The sequence below is a fragment of the Platichthys flesus genome, chromosome 11 (genome assembly GCF_949316205.1).
Source record: "Platichthys flesus chromosome 11, fPlaFle2.1, whole genome shotgun sequence".
Classification (NCBI taxonomy): Eukaryota; Metazoa; Chordata; class Actinopteri; order Pleuronectiformes; family Pleuronectidae; genus Platichthys; species Platichthys flesus.
In genome coordinates this window covers 9,850,831-9,869,402 of record NC_084955.1, presented here as the reverse complement: position 1 = coordinate 9,869,402, position 18,572 = coordinate 9,850,831, and the positions used below count along the sequence as shown (strand labels likewise).

At 40.9% G+C, this 18,572-nt stretch overlaps 1 protein-coding gene across 1 annotated transcript in view; it reads right to left on the bottom strand.

Annotated features, from left to right (window-relative positions):
* Window positions 1–18,572, bottom strand: part of LOC133965188 (RNA-binding motif, single-stranded-interacting protein 3-like) — a 120,514-nt gene that overhangs the window by 54,780 nt on the left and 47,162 nt on the right. The window contains exon 4 of the mRNA XM_062399617.1: window positions 10,797–10,888. Within this exon, the coding sequence (XP_062255601.1) occupies window positions 10,797–10,888 (92 nt within the window). The remainder of the gene's footprint in view (window positions 1–10,796; window positions 10,889–18,572) is intronic.

Below are 18,572 nucleotides of genomic sequence, written 5' to 3'. Positions count from 1 at the left end.
CACCACCAGTATTCACTTTGTTCTCTTTCTGCTGTCAGCCTTGATTCAGGAAGCTGCAGAATTCATAATGGGTTAAAAAAAAAACTCTGAAACAAATTGGAAAAACTGTGACTTTAATTTGAAGCCAGGGAACTTGTCATATAAGCAATTGCTGTTTGTCCTGATGTGATCACATGATTACGGATTCAAACAATAACAAACCCATTGACTTGAAGAAATTGAAAATCTGTTTTCACGTCTGACGTCAGTGGAGTTGATTTCGAGAACGTTTTTCTGTTTGAGTGGAGAAAATTAATAAACCGGTTAATTTCAGGAATTTTGTTGCCAATGCAAGATCGTTATGTTTTAATACCAGCATCACAAACTTGAGGTGCAGTGGTCGAGTCTAGTTTAGAAGGTGCCAAATGAACATCCTCGTCTTTTGTACAAAATCATCAGAGACAGGGACTGCGAGCAATCCTGAAAGGTGCACCTGCTTCATTTACTCCTTCTTTTGTTTTAAAACTGTCTCAACTCACTGCAATTGGTTTGAAAGTCCGAACTTTCCGAAAAAGAGTTCTCAATCTAAATCTTTGGTTATTGGTTTGATTCATCTTTCACACCTGTTATTTTGGTCCGGTCTAAAACTGACACATCTTAAGGTCCAGACAAACAAGCCCATTGAACCATCATCAACACAGAGTTATTCACAATCTCCTCTGGGTTCTCATTCAAGTCCGTCCGAGTGACTGGCCTTTATTTGTCTGTGAAGCCCTTTTGCCCGTCTGCTCTGCCAAAATGTAATCTCAGAGAAGGCACGACTTCAGTCTCAAGTGCTAAAATCATCATTTTTAATAAACACATTGCATCAAGTATTTATGAGTCAGGACCCTTGGATGGATGGATGGCTCTTGGCTGCATATCACTGAAGCTTTAATATGCTGCTTCACACTGGATAAACACAGCAAGCTGATGTCCTGGAAAATAGCAGAACAGAGGATGGATAGAGGAAACCTACCGTGTTACAGACATAGGGGGAATTTCCACCTTGTGATTGTGAAACTGTGTTATACGGCTGAATTGTCAATGTATCGTGAAAACACATTATGTGCTTCTTCTTATATTTGTTGTAGCATGGATTCCAAGCATTAGGATCTATGCCAAAGTACACACACTGTCATATAAGTGCTGTAATAAGTAGCTAAAGAAGCACTTGAAGGAAGCAGTGTTGGTGGAAGACTTTTTGAGTAATTTGACGGTGTTTCCCGATGTCCTTACGGAAACTACAGTTAGGTTTTTTGTTGGTCTGGAGTACAGTTTTGCCAGGAACAGATATTAATCAAATTGTTTTGCATTCAATTCATATCAAATCTTACTGTAGAGCTGAGGGTTGAGCTAATGCCAGCGAAGGAAACTTTCTGGTTGAAAATGTTTCTCTTTTACGTACACTGACTTTGGTTTTGTCTGAATTTAAAAGTCAGAAGGTATGGTTCATCTAGGCCTTTGGGTCAACATGACATTCCTTAAATTAAACTGAGTGATAATGTGCCATCTGCATAAGAGGTACAGCTGGGTGTCATCTGCATAACAAGGGAAATGTAGGCGTTTCGATATGAACCAAGCTCTGTTGTTGTAGCAGCCAAAAACTGGTTTGAAAAATAGTCTTCTTTTTATTCCCCTGGTTCTTTTATCCCCTAAGTAGCATTCACTTTGCAGCATTGTATAACTGGTTGTTGTGCACATGCAGTCCCTTTTGATGGTAAAATACACAAGCTAATGCAGCAAATATAAAGACACCGCTAAGTGTCACAGGAAATTATCATGATTATGGTTATGATGAGGAATATTTTCTCATCAGCTAAGCCACAGAGGCACATTAATCACCCACACCCCATATTCATCTTCATTTTCTTCTCCATCCCTCTGCCTTTCACACTCTCTTCCTCCCATCCCGTCCATCACTTTGCTTTTCTTTCTCGCTTATCCATTTACCTCCTCAATCTCTCTCCACACAAAAAGATACACACGCACACACATGCAAGCACACACAGACACACACAAACAGACGGACATACACACACACACTGGTAATGCAGGGTTAATAAGATTGGAGAGCAGCTGATGGTTGTGCACATTCAGGCCAGATTACATTTAATTCGATTGGGTTTCACTCAGTCTGGCTCCCTCCCACTCCTCTCTTCTCTCTGCCTTTCTTTCCTCCTTCTCCTCATTGTCCTCCTCCTGCTTTTGTTGGACCCGAGGTGGTCCGGCCTCACAAAAAGACACAGGTTCACACAGAAGGGTACAACGTGTGCACACCGCTTTCATGTGCTTTGCTTTCATTTTCGGAGCTGCTGAATACGCACACACACGCACACACACACACACACACACACACACACACACACACACACACACACACACACACACACACACACACACACACACACACACACACAGTCACGTCCTTGGTCACTCTGCTGCCCTCCACTTTCAAAACCGAATGCGATTCATTATTTGTATTTTACAATGTCAACTCTGCCTTGAACCAGACACAAGAATGGATCTCTTGGGGAAGCAAAGAACATTATAATTAATCAAATGTCTGGTCTAAAATAGATTTGTTAATACTTTTTAACAAATATGTGGAGCATTATAAAATAATGTTGTAGAGAAGACACGCTTTCGCTTCACAGGAGATTGTCTTGGTCAGAAGAGTTTAAAAAAGTTTGGCCTTTCTAGTGACATGGTATTTGGTGGGTGTGGTGTCTTGGGAAGCAAAGGAGCAACCTCTTTCTAAAGAAAGAAATCTTGTCATCACAAAGAAACACCATTACACATCACATTGAATTGTTGTCATGTTCATTTAAAACAGGAAGGGACGACTTGTGCTTTGTGACATAATGCATTATCAAACAGAAGTGGAAGAAGCCATTAGAAGATGTTAGATTGTGGCCACAAAGGGATGCACATCAGCAACGATACTCAGACTAAGACTGAGTGATGGATTGGAAAGGGCCCCAAAGTGGGCAGAGACAACTTCACCCACACCATATGCACCCTCACGGATTAATGCAGCCGAGGAGTAATTCTGTCTCTACCATCTGCAGCCTCAACATCCAGACACAAAAGATCAGTCTTCACCTGTCCAGTTTGGGTATCTGTCTCTCCTGCACCCTTACCGTCTCAAGGCCCCAAGTCTTGTGTTGTGCGTTCTCCCCTCACCACTGTTGTAAAGAGCGGTTATCTGAGTAGCTGTAGGCTTCTTGTCAGATCCAATGAGTCTGGCTATTTTCCTCTGACCTCTTCCACCATCGGAGCATTTCTCTCTACAGCACGCTGGACTTATTTTTGCTTCTCACACCATTCAGAGAATAAGACCTCTAAGAACTGTTGAGATCTGATTCCAACGTGAATATTAACTTGTGATTTAATGCACTGCAGACACATTATTGGCCAAGAGTCTTGTTTAACATTGAGGCACTCTGTGACTACATTCATTCTGGTCAGGGTTTTAATCACAGAGTTACATATACAGACTGCAGAGGATAGACAGCACTAGCCATCTATCATGTCATAGCACATGTTATAAGAGCTGGTTGTTTCCACACACATGTCCCAAAAACGATTTTATCCTCTTTTGAAAGGTAAAAAAAATGACAACCATACATTTGCAATCAGAAATATTCAACCCCCTCACCTCAATAGACATTATAGTGATGTGAATGACAGATAATGACAATAAATGACAAAAAAAACTCATCAAACAACAAAAGATATTTATTGATGCGTATTTTAGTTATTTTGACAACAGAAGTTGACTTAACTTTGAAGTTCAAATGAAAAATGTAACTCTTTCAACACATGTGCATGTGCAGTATTATTCAACCCCCCAGCTTCAGTACTTTGTGGTGCATCCTCTAGCTTTTATAACTTCTAAAAAATGTTTTCGGTAAGTGCGGACAAGCTTCTTACACCTCTCGATTGGAATCTTTGCCCATTTTTCAAGTGCAAAAGTCTCTAGATCAGTGATGTTTGATGGCTTCCATGCTGAAACTGCCTTCTTTAAATCCCACCGAAGATTTTCAATCAATTTTGAATCTGGTCACTGTGAATGCAACTCCAGGACGTTCCAGGATCTTTTTCTCAACCAAGCTTTGGTGGACTTGGAGATTTTGCTTTGGATCATTGTCTTGCTGGAAAGTCCAATGATCACCAAGGTTCAATTTGTCAACAGAAGGAATCACATTCCTCTTTAAAATGGCCTGGTATTTCTGTGAATCCATGATGCCATGTACACAATAAAGATTGCTAGTTCCTGCCACAGAAAAACAGCCCAACATCATCTTTGACCAACCTCCATGCTGGACTATGGGGATGGTATTCTTCTGGTCCTAAGCCTGGCCTTTCACACGCCAGACATACCGCTGGTCCATACGTCCAAACAGTTCCAGTTTTGGAGCCGTCCATTAAGTCCTTTATTATTCAGTGCATGTCTTATAGTTGCCACTGCAGCACTTGTACCAGCCTTCATCAGGTCATCCTGTAGGTGTCTTGCAGTCACACAGGGATTTATCTGAGTTGTTCTGACTAAGTTGCTGAGGGTCCTTGATGAAATGCTGGGCTTTCTTCCACGGCCAGGCATGTTTGAAGCTGCTCCATCAGTTGTAAACTTCCTTATAATGTTCCCAATTGTGTCTCTCGGAATATCATTTTTTTGGGAATTCTTCTTCTACCCAAGGCGTTTCAGGTGTGATGAAATAATCTCCTCTCTCAGCTTTTGTGTAAGCTCCTTTGTCTTTCCCATGATTGCAACTCACCTTGAATACCTTCATGGGTGGGGTTTATATATGCATCCCAGCTGAAGCAAATGAAGGATCAGTATAGAGTTCCCAAAGGCTTAATGTTTCAACTCAACTTTAGGACAAAAAAAGCTTTAAAAACAACAATATTATATAGGGGTTGAATAATTGTGACATGGCTATCTTAACAAAATATACTGCTACACACAAATACTACATCATGCATTTTCCGTGTTGATTTTCTTCATCACTCAACTCATAAAGAAGGCATCCGAAGCAGAATCTTGATCAAAGAACAAGATTCTGTCTACTTTAATTGATAAATCCTTAAAATCTTTGGGGGGTTGAATATTTCTGATTGCAACTGTAGCTACATTGTGATTAAAGTTTATATTTCTTTACACCAAAAGAGAAACTTTTGGTTCCAGTTTGATTTGAATCATTTCCAACTGTCTACAGTCAAGTTTGCAGTCAACATTGTGGCAGATATAGAGCTACACAATACATCTCCTTCCTAATGCAACACAATGGACCTGTTTTAGTAGGTGTAGAGGGATATGAGAGCAGTCGTTCTTAAAAAACAGAAGACAGAAGACAAATCACAAGAGCACTTTAACTGTAGGTCCTGCATTTTCTATTGATGATAATCTATCATAAAGTTTGCTTAAGTACTACCAAATATCACATCGTGCATACAACTATACATATATATACATACTGGTGTGTCTTACTTCACAACTGGCTTTCCCAAATGCTCCTTCAAATGTGAGCAACATATGCATGCTCTCATCACCAAGCAACGGGCGGATCCTGCTAGGGCCAAACTATCCCAGGATTCATTGCGCTTCAGTGACAAAATGTAGGGCCAGGCTTCAACCATTCAGCTAACGGTACACATGTTAAAAAAACAATGGGCTTTTAAACTTTGTCCTCTTGTCCAGCTGCAGCTCTGTTGCTAGGCGACAGTGCTGAGGGTGAGACACTTTGGTGACGGAAAGTCTCCGAAGAGCAGGCCGTCTCATTTTGCTTCGGCTGCATAGACTGTTTCCGCCGAATTGGGACACAGCTATTGTATGAAATGAGAGAAACTGAGAAGAGTGAGATGAGGCAAAGGAAAAAGTGGAAACGGAGAAGAGTAAAATAAAAATGAAGAAGGAAACAAACACATTTGATCAATCGGGATGAAAGATGAGGAAAATTAAAAACAGAGGTGGGGGAATAAAAGAGGGTGACACAGGTTCAGTAAAGAAAATGATGAGAATGATAGACAAGCAGGGTGAGAAGGAGAGCAATTCTCGCATCTTCCTGTCTGTGTTTTTGTCTCATCTTTTTTCTGTCTCAGTCGGCTCTGTTGTCCTCCTCTTCCCATCACTAACCTCAGCTGTCACACACTCTTACAAACACACACACACACACACTATACAGGCAGATACCAGCAGCACTCACACATATGTGCACAGGGCAGGAAGCTAGCACACACTGGATACATCAGTAAGCCCAGTGAAGAGAACATCAGGCATCTGGCTTTTATCAGACACACACGCAAGATGAGGAATATGAAGAATATGAAGGAAGGATGCAAGGAAGAAAAGAGAAAGAAAGAAAGAAAGAAAGAAAAGAAGGAAAGAAAGAAAGACTAACCAAATCAAAGGCTTTATGAGTTTATTCAGGGCTGATAAATGACTGTCATGCAATGAAGTTCATTCGATGTGTGTATTTGTGTGTTCTCTCTCACTTTTCTAATACACCCTTCGCCTCTCAACCCACACACACTTCCCTCCACTCTCCCTCTCTCTATCCTTCATTCTCTGTCCTCACTCAACCCTGTAACTAATGACTCTGGAGGAGGAAAATACACACACAGACACACACACGCACGCACATATCCACCTACATCCTCGAACAGGTTGGGAGGGGGTGAGGAGAAAAAAAGGTACAGAAGAGAGGATGAGGAGGGAAGGTTGCAGGGGGTCATATGAAGAGTGGAGCAAAAAAAGGGAAGAGACACAAAGAATGGGAGTGAAAGGCAGAAGGTTCCAAGGACAAAGTAGAGGGGAGAAGAAGAAAGGGAGAGAAAAAGGGAGGGAGGTGTGAAGTGTCACTGCCAGTGGTACCATTTCTCTAATTAGCATAGTGACCTTGGTCTCCTGTAACTGTTATTATTCACACACACACACAAAGTGCGTATACAGTATGCATAATAAAGTCTGTGTTTTGTGTTTGCATTGTAAAAATGTGCCAAATAGGAATTTGAATACACATTATTTTTCTATTGCAGAATGCCTTTCCTTAGGAAGATCAGTCTTTTGTAATGACACACACACACACACAAACACACACACACACACACACACACACACACACACACACACACACACACACACTCACTCAAAATTCAGCCTTTTGGCTTTGCCTGTCTTCCACTACGCTCTATCACCACCTCACACTTCCTATCCTGTCAATAACAACAGACTACCAAAAAAATATCTACCAAAAAAAACCCACACACGGATCATACCCTCATCATACCTGCGTAAAGTAAATCATACAAGTCATCCTCAGACTCAGGGAGTTTAAGACTTAAAGTGTTGAATGGGGATCCAGATAGATACAATGAGGGACGGTGGGCATGATGCAGGGAATTGAGAGCGCAGGCGAGAAACAGGCAGTACAGCTGCAGCAGTAATCATCTTTCAGGTCAACGCTAATTACCAAGAAGATTGAGGAAGTGAGTGGAAGACACACAGCTTCTTCCCTCTTCACAGCTTTGTCTCTCTTCACATTCTGTCTTGTTGTATTTTCTTCTAGTATCGTCTGTTTTCACAAATCAAAACATGCAACTATCACAAATTAGATGTCGGTGAAAGCTGCAGGGTTACATAAATAAAGGTTTTCTCACAGTGAGTGTTAGTGTTAACACACCAACAGTAGTCTTATCTTTCTGCTGATATGTTTCAATTAATTCTTAAGTAAGATACTCCACTTGCTGCCCCAAGTGGATGAGTTTAAGTATCTCAGTGTCTGGTTCACGAGTGATGGGAAGATGGAGCATGAGTTTGACAGGTGAGTCTGGTACAACATCCACAGTAATGCCGATGTTGTACCAGACCGTTTAGGTGGAGAAGGAGCTGAGCAGCAGGGCAAAGGTTTCGATCTATGTTTCAAACCTTAACTTTGGTCACAGGCTCTACTTAGTGACCAAAACGACAAGGTCAAGAATAGAAAAAGACTAAATTCATTTTCTCCGTGGGCTTTGCGGTTTCAGCCTCAGCAATAATGTGAGTAGTTCCGACATTGGAGGTTTTCAGGCCACGCCCAACTGGGATTAGACCCAGGATGAGACCCTAAACCATCTGGAGGGACTACATATCCCACCTGGCCTGGAAATGCCTCAGGATCTCCCAGGAAGAGCTAGAAAGCACGACTAGTGAGAGGGATGTCTGGGAGACCCTACTTGGCGATCCAAGCCTGGATAAGCAGAAGACAATGGACAGAGGGAGTTACTCTGCTCGTGGCAAATGTTGAGGTCGAATTATCAGACCTACCCTAAAGAGATATACAGCTGCTCCAAACGTTTTGCCCTGCGTTTAGCCTGCAAAGCAGCACCCAATCACAGGGTGGTCATGTATATAACTTGTGTTATAACTGACTTAAAACTCTATTCATTGTGTTTACATAGTTCCCCCTCTTTTTCATTGACCCAGCAGAAATGTTTTTCTCACCAAATTCTCACTCTAATCGAATCTGTCACATCCCCTTTCACATACTCAAGGTTAGATTATATTACCACTTCTACGTGAGCAGGAACAACCCCAGGTTTTAACCCTGCTCTCTGGAGATGTTTTTTTACTTTTGTGTGTGTGAAGTAGAAATCTAGAGGAAATGTCAGATGTGCTGTGTCCATTGTTTCCATCTAATGGAGGTAAAATGTTAAGACTGAAGTGTGTGATTGTATCTTTTACTACAAACTTAAACCATGCTCTCAACAAAACCATTAGTTTGCTATAGAACACAGTTTATTGTAGTAGTAGCTCTTTTTTTCTATTGTAGACATCTTTTAACATGGAAATTAGGTTGTTCTGTTTATATTCTAATCTTATAAAGTATATGCTAATAAAGAATATTGTATTGGAAGCATTATCTTTAACCAGCATCATGACACATTACTACATCTCATTCAAAGAGTTTGATCCAACGTTTCAGTCCATGTCAGGCTAAGAAGCCATGTTCAAGGTCAGATCAGTGTAGCTGTACACAAACTATACCTCTACTCCGCCCAAAAAACAATTATATTCCTTTCTTAAACGTCTCATCACTCTTTCACAAAAGCTATTCACCTCTTCTTCTCGTCTCTACAGCCATTCTCTCTCTGGTAGTAAAGCTTTTAACTCAAGCAGATAAGAACCAAGAACAAAGGTTTGTGACCGAGCTAACCTGAGAACCTGAGTCTACTCTGACAAAGATGTGAGATCTTGCATGGCATGATTTTCCACTTTGACAAATTTGTCTCAGTCAGTGTAATTGGTAGTGAATGTCTTAAAAACCAAGACTTTGTCAAACCCTAATTAAGTCGCCCGTCTTACAAAACATTATGTTCGAGATAGAAATTCAACATCAGTGAAACTGACTTCCTTGTTGCACCCTGATTCGCTAAAGTTAGACAAGACATCAGCATCTCTGTGCATAATTAGTTCATAAAACAGTAAGAAGTCTGTGTAATTTCATTTGGAATTGACTTCTTGGCTTCCCTTCCATCCCTCCGGAAAACTCAATCTCCAAGGAGTCGAGGGCTCTTCTCTCTTTAATAACAGCTAAACACATCAACACTGCTCTTCCAAACGCACCCCTCCAAGCCGTTAGAAACAAAATAAGAGATGGAAGTCTAATGAAAAGAGGTTTAATGGAAGAGCATGGCAAAGGTTGCTCAGAGGCTTGCTGCTATTTAATTCAATGGGATGCTCCCTCTGCCTGAAGACTGGCCCATTTTAATTGCACTCCTCTCATTTATAACTAGAAGCATGCAGTGATACAGCCCTAATAAATCTGAGAGCGAGGCAGGCTATTCAGTGTCTCCCTCACACACAAACACACACATAGAACTATAATGTCATTGTGCTGGTTGAGCCCACGTGTTTTGGTACAGCATTGTTGACCACATCTGCTAGTTATGCCCCCCCCCACACACACACACACACACACACACACACGCACACTGCTGAGTAACCTGTATAATGCTTTTGCAAGCAGCAGGTTCATGGCCAGTTTGTTGCTACTGTAGACTGATGTCATTCATGTTAATAAATACATGTGAAACATTATTAAATTCTGCTACAACCTGCAACTTCACCAGTATCACTAGTTTCTACACACTGAACCTTTTAATTTAAAATGGCAGGTTCCCAACTGACTTTTTTGTAGGTTTTGGCCTGTTACATGAGTCTACCAAATGGTGGGCCTTAGAGCAATTTTGAAAGCCCTTATAATACATGCATGTGCAATGTGTCAGGAGCTTTCAAGCTTGTCTAGCCCCTCCAAAAAAAGCCTTATTTACTCGGGCCTAACATTAGGGGCCTAAATAATGAAACACTATGGAAAGAAACACCAGAAAAAAAGTCATAAGAGTAAAGGAAGGAGATCAGCTCATCTGTTCTATCCCTACTCCAATCTTTTCAAGGATTTGATCAATAATCTCATCATGGCCATAGTCATTAATCAATAACTCTATATGGGCTGAATCAATAATCTCTCCATTGGCTTAATCAAAGCTGCAGCTATCAGTCTCACATCAGTCAATGTAACAGAAAAACTGATAACCCAGTTATTACCGACATCACACCATTGTCCCTATTATTATTATTATGACCACAGATAACATCCACCGCCTTTATCATCATCACCATCAGCTTGCAGGCAATGACTGAATCTAGCTGGATTATTCTGTACCACAGGAAATTCAAACACCTCTGTAAAAAAACAAGTAAAGCAGAGCAGAGTGAAGGGCGGGTTGAAGCTTACCTTTGCCATCTGTGCCTGGACTCCACTGGCTTTGAGCGAGGCCACAGCCTTCTGGGCTGCTGCAGGGCTGTCGAAGTCCACAAAGCCGTAGCCTGTTAAACACAGACGATAGTGTTAAATCAGAGGCAAGGAAGGGTGGGGTAAAAAGGATACAAAGGATCAAAAATAGAGGGGATAGAAGTTCATGTTGGTCTTGATATAACTGAGAAACACAGTCAGTGTTCATTTCTGTGAAGCCGTTGCTGTATTTCAGTGCCACACTAATCCAATAAATGTGTAAAAATCAAGTCAGGTCATGTATTTAATGAAGGCCGCAAGTTCCCTCCATTAAATTGGTTTTAGCACACAGCATCAACAGAATTGGTGTCATAACAGTAACTCTTGATATCTTGTTTATGATCCAAAAGATCTTCTAATGTCTGCACAAGTTTATGCACAGTTCATTACAGCTCTTTGTGCTAAAATTATTACTCTAATAATGTCTTTGGGTGTATGTCCATAATGGTAACTGCTCCCTAACATTGTCTGTAGTTGCGCACATATTATATACCATGTGTATAGAGACCCAATAATGAACAATCCTTAGGTTTTACTTCCTCTTGTGTGACATTTAATACCCCGCTGTGTTCCATGTGAGCTAATTTTATCTCTCTGCTACTCTAAGTCATCGTGCTCCTATAGTGGTGGTCAATACTGGATGCCTCTGCACCAGTGACATCTTGTACAATTCTCTAAATTTTATTCAGCAATTAGAGTGTGTGTGTGCATGTGTATGTGTGGACAGTATATCTGTTTAATGGTATCTAGGGATCTAGTTTGAGTCCTATAGGAAACAGGGAAGGACAAAAGGTCTGAGCACACACTTTAACTGTATCATCGTTGGCCTTTAGATATACAACTTTTTTTCTACTGGGTCACATGGGTGGAGCTGGAGATGTCAAAAAGACACAAGGAAGGAAGAAGACACAGCCTGTGTGATGACAGTTTGTGTGTGTGTGTGTGTGTGTGTGTGTGTGTGTGTGTATGTGTGTGTGTGTGTGTGTGTGTGTGTGTGAGGCAAATAACAGGAGAGATACTGACACACATGCATTCCACGCTGGAATTCCAGCTGTAGTTTTGAGTGGGCTGCATGTTAACACAATTAAATGATTCGCATTTCAAAAGCCTCTCATCAAAATCCTAAATGTAAACATGTACAGAATGAGGAAAACACTTCCTCTCTCTTCATTCCTAGCATCTGTTCTTGTCTCTCTTGTTTTTTCCAGAATTCAGAGCCTTGCTCAGTTTTGCTGATAAGCAGTTGATTTGTTTCTATTTACTTTATGGTTGTTCAAAGGCTGCAAGCTGCTTTCACAGCGAGATCTGTGCAGCACACACAAATATTTATCCTGTTGGTAATGAGAAACCCATAATTTAGCCAAAATAGGATAACACACATGCAAATTCTTACTACGGCCCATACGCATGTGATGTGCACACTTTTAGACTGTGGCAAACCGCCGTAAACATATGAGCAAACAAAAATTCACAAATTATGTGTACACACTAGCGAAAAGTATGCTTACACACTCACACGTCACATACACAAGCACTCGCTGTTTTTGTACTTAATCTATCTTTACCTAATTAGCGCCACACCAGAACACTTGAACTAATTGAGCATGCACATAAAGTATTCATCTGTCGTCTGGCGAGATTCACATTTAATTCGACAAAAATCTTAAAAAGTTCCACATCCCTCACATTCCACACTTCAGCTAATGGGTGTTTGTTTAACCATAGACGGCCCATGTAATTAGTGGGAAGATACATGGCTCACGATGGATAATTCAGTCCAAAACAGGCACCTTTTATTTGATGGCAGCAGCTTCACCATTGATCGCTGGTGCACATGGTTGTTGAAGCAGAGATGAATTGCATTTATGTGTTAAATACAAAATAAATGCAAGGACTGCATTTAAAAAAATGTGTTTAAATGTGACAGCAAAGAAATAAGAGTTGTCTGTGTACCAGTGGTACAAGATATTAATGTCTCAAAGCTTTATCAGAGCTCAACATATTCCAGATGAGTTTCAGCCCATTATTGAGATCAATCGGTCTCGACACAAAACAAAGAACATGTACAAAATAGCATAACGCTCACAGACAGCAGCAGTGACACTAAACTGACTCATTTAGAGTGCCTCATTTATTAAGTAGGTTCTTTGATTTATTAAATTAGGCCCCACCTAACAGCCAATGTTTTAATAATTCAACCAGGAAAGCAGAAGTATAAATGTTTTTCTCACAGAAATAAAATAACAGTTAGCAAATATAATTCATAGTCAGAACTACTGCTGCTGTTTTTAGAGATACCCTGGACGTGTACGTATGACTTACATATGAGCCGAATTTATCCAAATTTATATTTTTTTCTTTACAGTGTTACATTATATTCACAAAAGCGAGCAAAACACAAAATGTAATAACTTGTGCTCTACTAAGAAATTATCTTATCAACGCACTAAACTAGGAATGGCAAATCATATTTGTTTGTATAAAAAGCTAGAGGCTTTAGACTTTAGGCTACATCCACACTGGGATGCCCCAACCGTGCTCCGGATACACAGTCACATTACTTTGGAATTTTACAGCCAATAGAACTGAGATGTTAGGGAACTCCTGGCCCTGTTTTAGTTTGTTAACTTTGGGGCTGTTAGTGTGGACGGGTAGAAACTGCTGAATCGGTCTTGACGTAGCCTTCGCAGAGTCGTCAGGCTCCTATCACATGACCCTCCTCCAGAAGAAAACAACCGGCATTAGCCTTAGCTACTCTGACACATAAATAATCAATCGCGAGCATCGCTGACCCTGTTGTCTTTGTTAACAGCCGATAAATTCTACAATGATACAACTGCTCACATGGGCAGGAGACAAGCTTTTATTCAAGCCATTCCTGTGTAACCTGGCATGCGCATGGCTAGTGTACGAGGGCGAGTGTTAGTATGGACAGGGATTAGAACTGATAAGGAGCCCTGTGGACAGACAATGTTTTAGTTCAAAGATGTTATTTTCAAATGAACACATAGTAGTATGGCTTAAACCTTATTCTGCAGTGTAAGCAGAAGCCACTTCTTTTAGCTGCTCTGTTTGCAGTAATTTGCAGGTATCATATCAAATGTGTCCTTAATATTACTGCACCAGAGTCCATGTCTCAGGAGCCTTGGACATGCTCTCTAAATAAGATATTGAGCTGTTGTAGAGGTTGGCACATTATCCAGCTTTGCTCTGCACATTTCAGTCAGTCCTCACATTCAGAGATGTTTGAGAGCAGGCTTGAGAAAAGACACATGACACCTACTGCCAGATACAATTCACTCTTCTATAGCTGGATTGGTTTGTCCCTGTGTTCATCTCCATGACTAGTTTGGTGTGAACATTAGCCTTGAAGAGAGTGTGCCATTGTTTTGACGCCATTCATTGCTCAAGGTGAGATCTGTGTATTCTGAAGATGTAATTGCCCTTTTTCTTCAGGGAGGGCGGAGGTCAAGTATCGGCAACAGAACACACGACAGACGCTGGCAGGGATTCATTGTTTTGCTCAAGGACACTTCAGGTTGCCTAGGCTGTGAGCAGATGCCTGCCGTCCAAGGTGATGGACAGTTTGACAAAGTGCTACTTCTGCCTAATGTATAATTTGTATGATTTCATATAAAACCGACACTCTTTTAATTCAGAAAGAAATCTTATCTCCTGCGGATGTAAATGATAGCTCTCCTCAGCAAAATGATAAGGATATTTCAAGAGAGCGGAAGAGAGAAAGTAAGATCTCCGAATTATATAATCCTCCCCATGTGTGCCCTGTCTCTCCCCTCCGTGGCCTAATGATGACACAGACATGACAATTCATCTTGCTCAGTCGAGCCGGGCAAATATTACACTCGTGAATGAAAACAGAAAAAAATGTTTTATTAAGAAGCGCACACACTCTCACACACTCGCACGCACGCACGCACGCACGCACACATGCACACACACATGCACACACACACACACTTCCCAAGCTTCCATCTAATCTCCTGAGCTCCCAGAGTTCCTGGCCTTGGGCCATTAGAATAGGCAAACCGAGTACAGAGGAAACAGAGAGATGGAGCCAAAGGAGGAATGGAAGGAGGGGCAGTGAGTCAGGGGGGAGAGTGAGAGACTGTCAGGCAGAAAGAGAGAGAGAGAGTGAAAGAGTACAAAAAATGAGATGAGCAACAGGAGAGTGAGGGAGGGAGGGAGGGAGACCGGGAGCGGGCAGGAGACATGGAGACACTGAGAGGGAGGGCGCCTGTCTTTGGGAAATGGAAATCCTTTACAATCTTAAGTGGTTTCCTCTCCCTTCCTTCCTCCATCCTGTTCTCTGTGGCCTCTCCCTCCCCCAGAGCTCCCACGCTGCTAAATAGAAAACTGTCAGTGTATTTAACACTGAGCCTCTACCTGCTTCACGGCTGAAGACTTCATAAAGGGAATCTATTTTTTATTATTTCAAAGAAGTAACTCAAAGATTTGCTTTCTTTGGCCACTTCAATGATGATTAATTAAACAGTAGTTTTCAATCTACTGTTTTCAATATATCTATGTATAATACATTTAAATATTAAAGGGCCCATATTGTGTAAAACATATATTCTGGGCTTTTAGTACCCGAAATTGCAGGCAGCCAATCAGAGGAGGGGCTCATAAATAACAGTCTGCAGCTCCAGAGAGAGACAGAAGAGAGGACATGGAAATACACATTGCAGCTTTTTTTTTACTTTAAACCACTGATATTACATCTGAGGGGACCATACCTCAATTAAGTCCCAGAAAGGTGTAAAATATGGGCCCTTGGAATGATATTATTCCAAAGGGAGACATTCACATTTCAGGGCCAAAGTAGCAAGAAGCCTTGAAGAGAGTGCATTTTTTCTTTAATTGAATGAGGCTTGATGAGACCTTAAAAGCCCAGGAATCCTCACATTTCTGAAGACAACAAAATAATTTAGGTAAAGTAAAAGCATGACCGAAATTGGAATCACAAGGTCGTCACATGACAACAGCAGTCTGCGAAAAGATCTAACAATAACCCTGTCTAGACTTGATGTATTGTCCTGTCTCTATAAAGCCCCTTTTCAGACGTGATGTCCAGGAATTCAAGTCGGGACATTTTCATGGGGAGTTTTCCTTGAAGATCACAGCAGTAGATTGCTCGGAGCAGAATTGTTCACCATAAAAAGGAAATGTACTGTAAAGCTATAGGGATGGCACCTGTAGGCAGGAAAGGACCTTTGATGTACACCACGGAAATCACATGTTTTTGTTTGCAGCACATCAACATCTACATTAGCCCTCATCACGTAAAGCTCTTGAATCTCCTCCCTTTCATCCTGATATATATATATATATATATATATATATATGGGGGGGGGGGGGGGTCTGAGGGACTTACAATAAGTGCATTCAAGGGTACAAACCCAGAACATAAAGAATCAAGAAAGTGCAATATCTTCAAAAATAGAGTAAAACTACAAAGTGCTATAATTAAGTGCCATTGAAGTGCTACTAAATTGTTTAATTTTTAATTTTTAATTTTTTAATTTGTATTTGAGGCGGGCCAATATAAAATGGAAGGCGGGCTGCAGATGGCCCGTGGGCCGTAGTTTGGACACCCCTGGTTTAGTATTTTGTAGTCTTGCGCCTCTGTTAAAGCAACATGATCCCTCGCCTCCTGTGGATTTTCTGGACATTTTTTCTGCTGTATTCTCACTCGTACATTTCCCAGACATTTGAACAAGGGGGCAAGCAAGAAAACTTCCAGAAAATGTCCAGAGCAACTGACTCGGACATGTGCGTTGTCATGTCCAGACCCTTTGGAAAATTCCAGGAAAACGACCACACTTCAGGGCATTCTGAAAGCAGCTTATGATCTATCACATTCTCCAACTCTCATTCTTCTCTGTCTGATACTTCATCAGTTACAAAGGGTCCCCTTCCTTTTTTGTCAGCTCCTGGTTATTTTTACCCTCCTCCCCTCCAGTGTCCCTGTGCCTCCTCCCATCCACCCCTCCCCTTTTCCAAAAGAACGCTCTGTGCCAATTTGTACTCTCTTAGTCACGCTAAGCACTTATCTCGTCCCCACTGATTGTCATTGCAATCAAACCAACACTTATCCGGTTGTAAGGCATTCTAATGGCCGACTGATAATGAAACTTCTTCATTGTGGGTTAACTACTGGCTGAGAGATGCACACCGATCAGCAACATTACAACCAGCTACCAGTGTTAATGTTGTGGCTAAGAGATGTATGAAATCTACATTGCAGGCAGTGAATCTGATCGTGGGGTCACAGGCTGTAAAAACTGCCTATGCAGCTGAAGCTGCAGCATTCTGGGTATTTTGTGCATTAAACAATAAGCATGAATTTATAGCTGGGAGTATGGGTTTGCATTTTAAAACCATCTCACTATGGTTTAGTATTCATAAAACCCACGTCTGGAATTTAGTGCCAGGATCTTGTGTATTCCTATACGCACAGATATCAAATAGGCAAACACATCAGCTAAGTTCACTGATTGTCGAGAAAACAAATCTTTCAATTGTTTAAAAATGTTTTTCATCTGTCACTGCAAGTAAACATTGTGCTTCCTCTGCAAAATGACATTTCAATTATTCTGGTGAATAACAATGATGAGCAACCATACAAATAGATTCAAAAAAATATTGAAATGAATAAACTCCTCTAGTTGGAGCACACACACGCACACACACTTAAGGCACTTTAAGGCACTCTTCTTACTCCTTTCAGGAGGTAGCAACATTTCTGAATCATTTATCTTTTGCCCTTGAAATTCTTTAGCTTTCTTTTTTCTCGAGCATATGATTTATGCGCACACATACAACGGCTCATTCTCGGAGCTGCTCAGGTAACTCCTCAAGCAACAAATTCAAACTCTGGGTCTGTATTGATTGTTAGTCCGCCCACGTTAGAGCACAAAATGTGAGTGAAAGTGATTAAACCAGGCTGTCAACTCGCTGCTTGAGTCTGAGGCAAATGACACTGCAGAGCATTGGATGACCTGTATCTCATTAAAAAAAGCAGGGCCTTAGTCATGGCTGTTTTCAGTGCATTATCAAAATTGCCATTGACTTTCAATCGTTGAGCTTCTTATGTGGGAGAAGTCCAGGAGAAAGGCGGTTCTGTTTATACATCAATAGTTTCTGCATAAACATACTTGTCACTGTCTTTAATTCAAGGCTGCATGCACACAGACCTTTGTTGACACTTTACAGATGAAGGTCAAAGCAGAAAGTATATGGCGGTATTTTGATTAGTCCCTTTTTATAGTTTTCTTGTCTGTCGCTCTGTACTTACCAATGTCCTTTCAATGTCTCCAGCTTTTAGCCCTGACACTAATCCCCCCCAACTGTTTGGCATTCATATTGAACAGAGTCACAATACTTGTTTCCCTAAAAGATAAAGGAATAAGCTCAAACTGCTGGACAGTGTATTTAGCAAATTGGCTGTGATGAAAGTCAATCAAATAGATTTCTTTTCTAGGAACGATTTTCTGCTGTTGAATAGTAACATGATACTGAATTTGCAACTGATTAAAAGTAAGCTAAAGATTCTATGTTCACTGTAATGAATGAACATTTCAGTTCAAGAGTGCAGCTCACTGAGATCTATGCCACAAACAAATATAGATATACATTTATGATAAATGGTAATTTTCTGAAGTTTATAGGATATCTAAAAAGCTAGTTTCATTGATT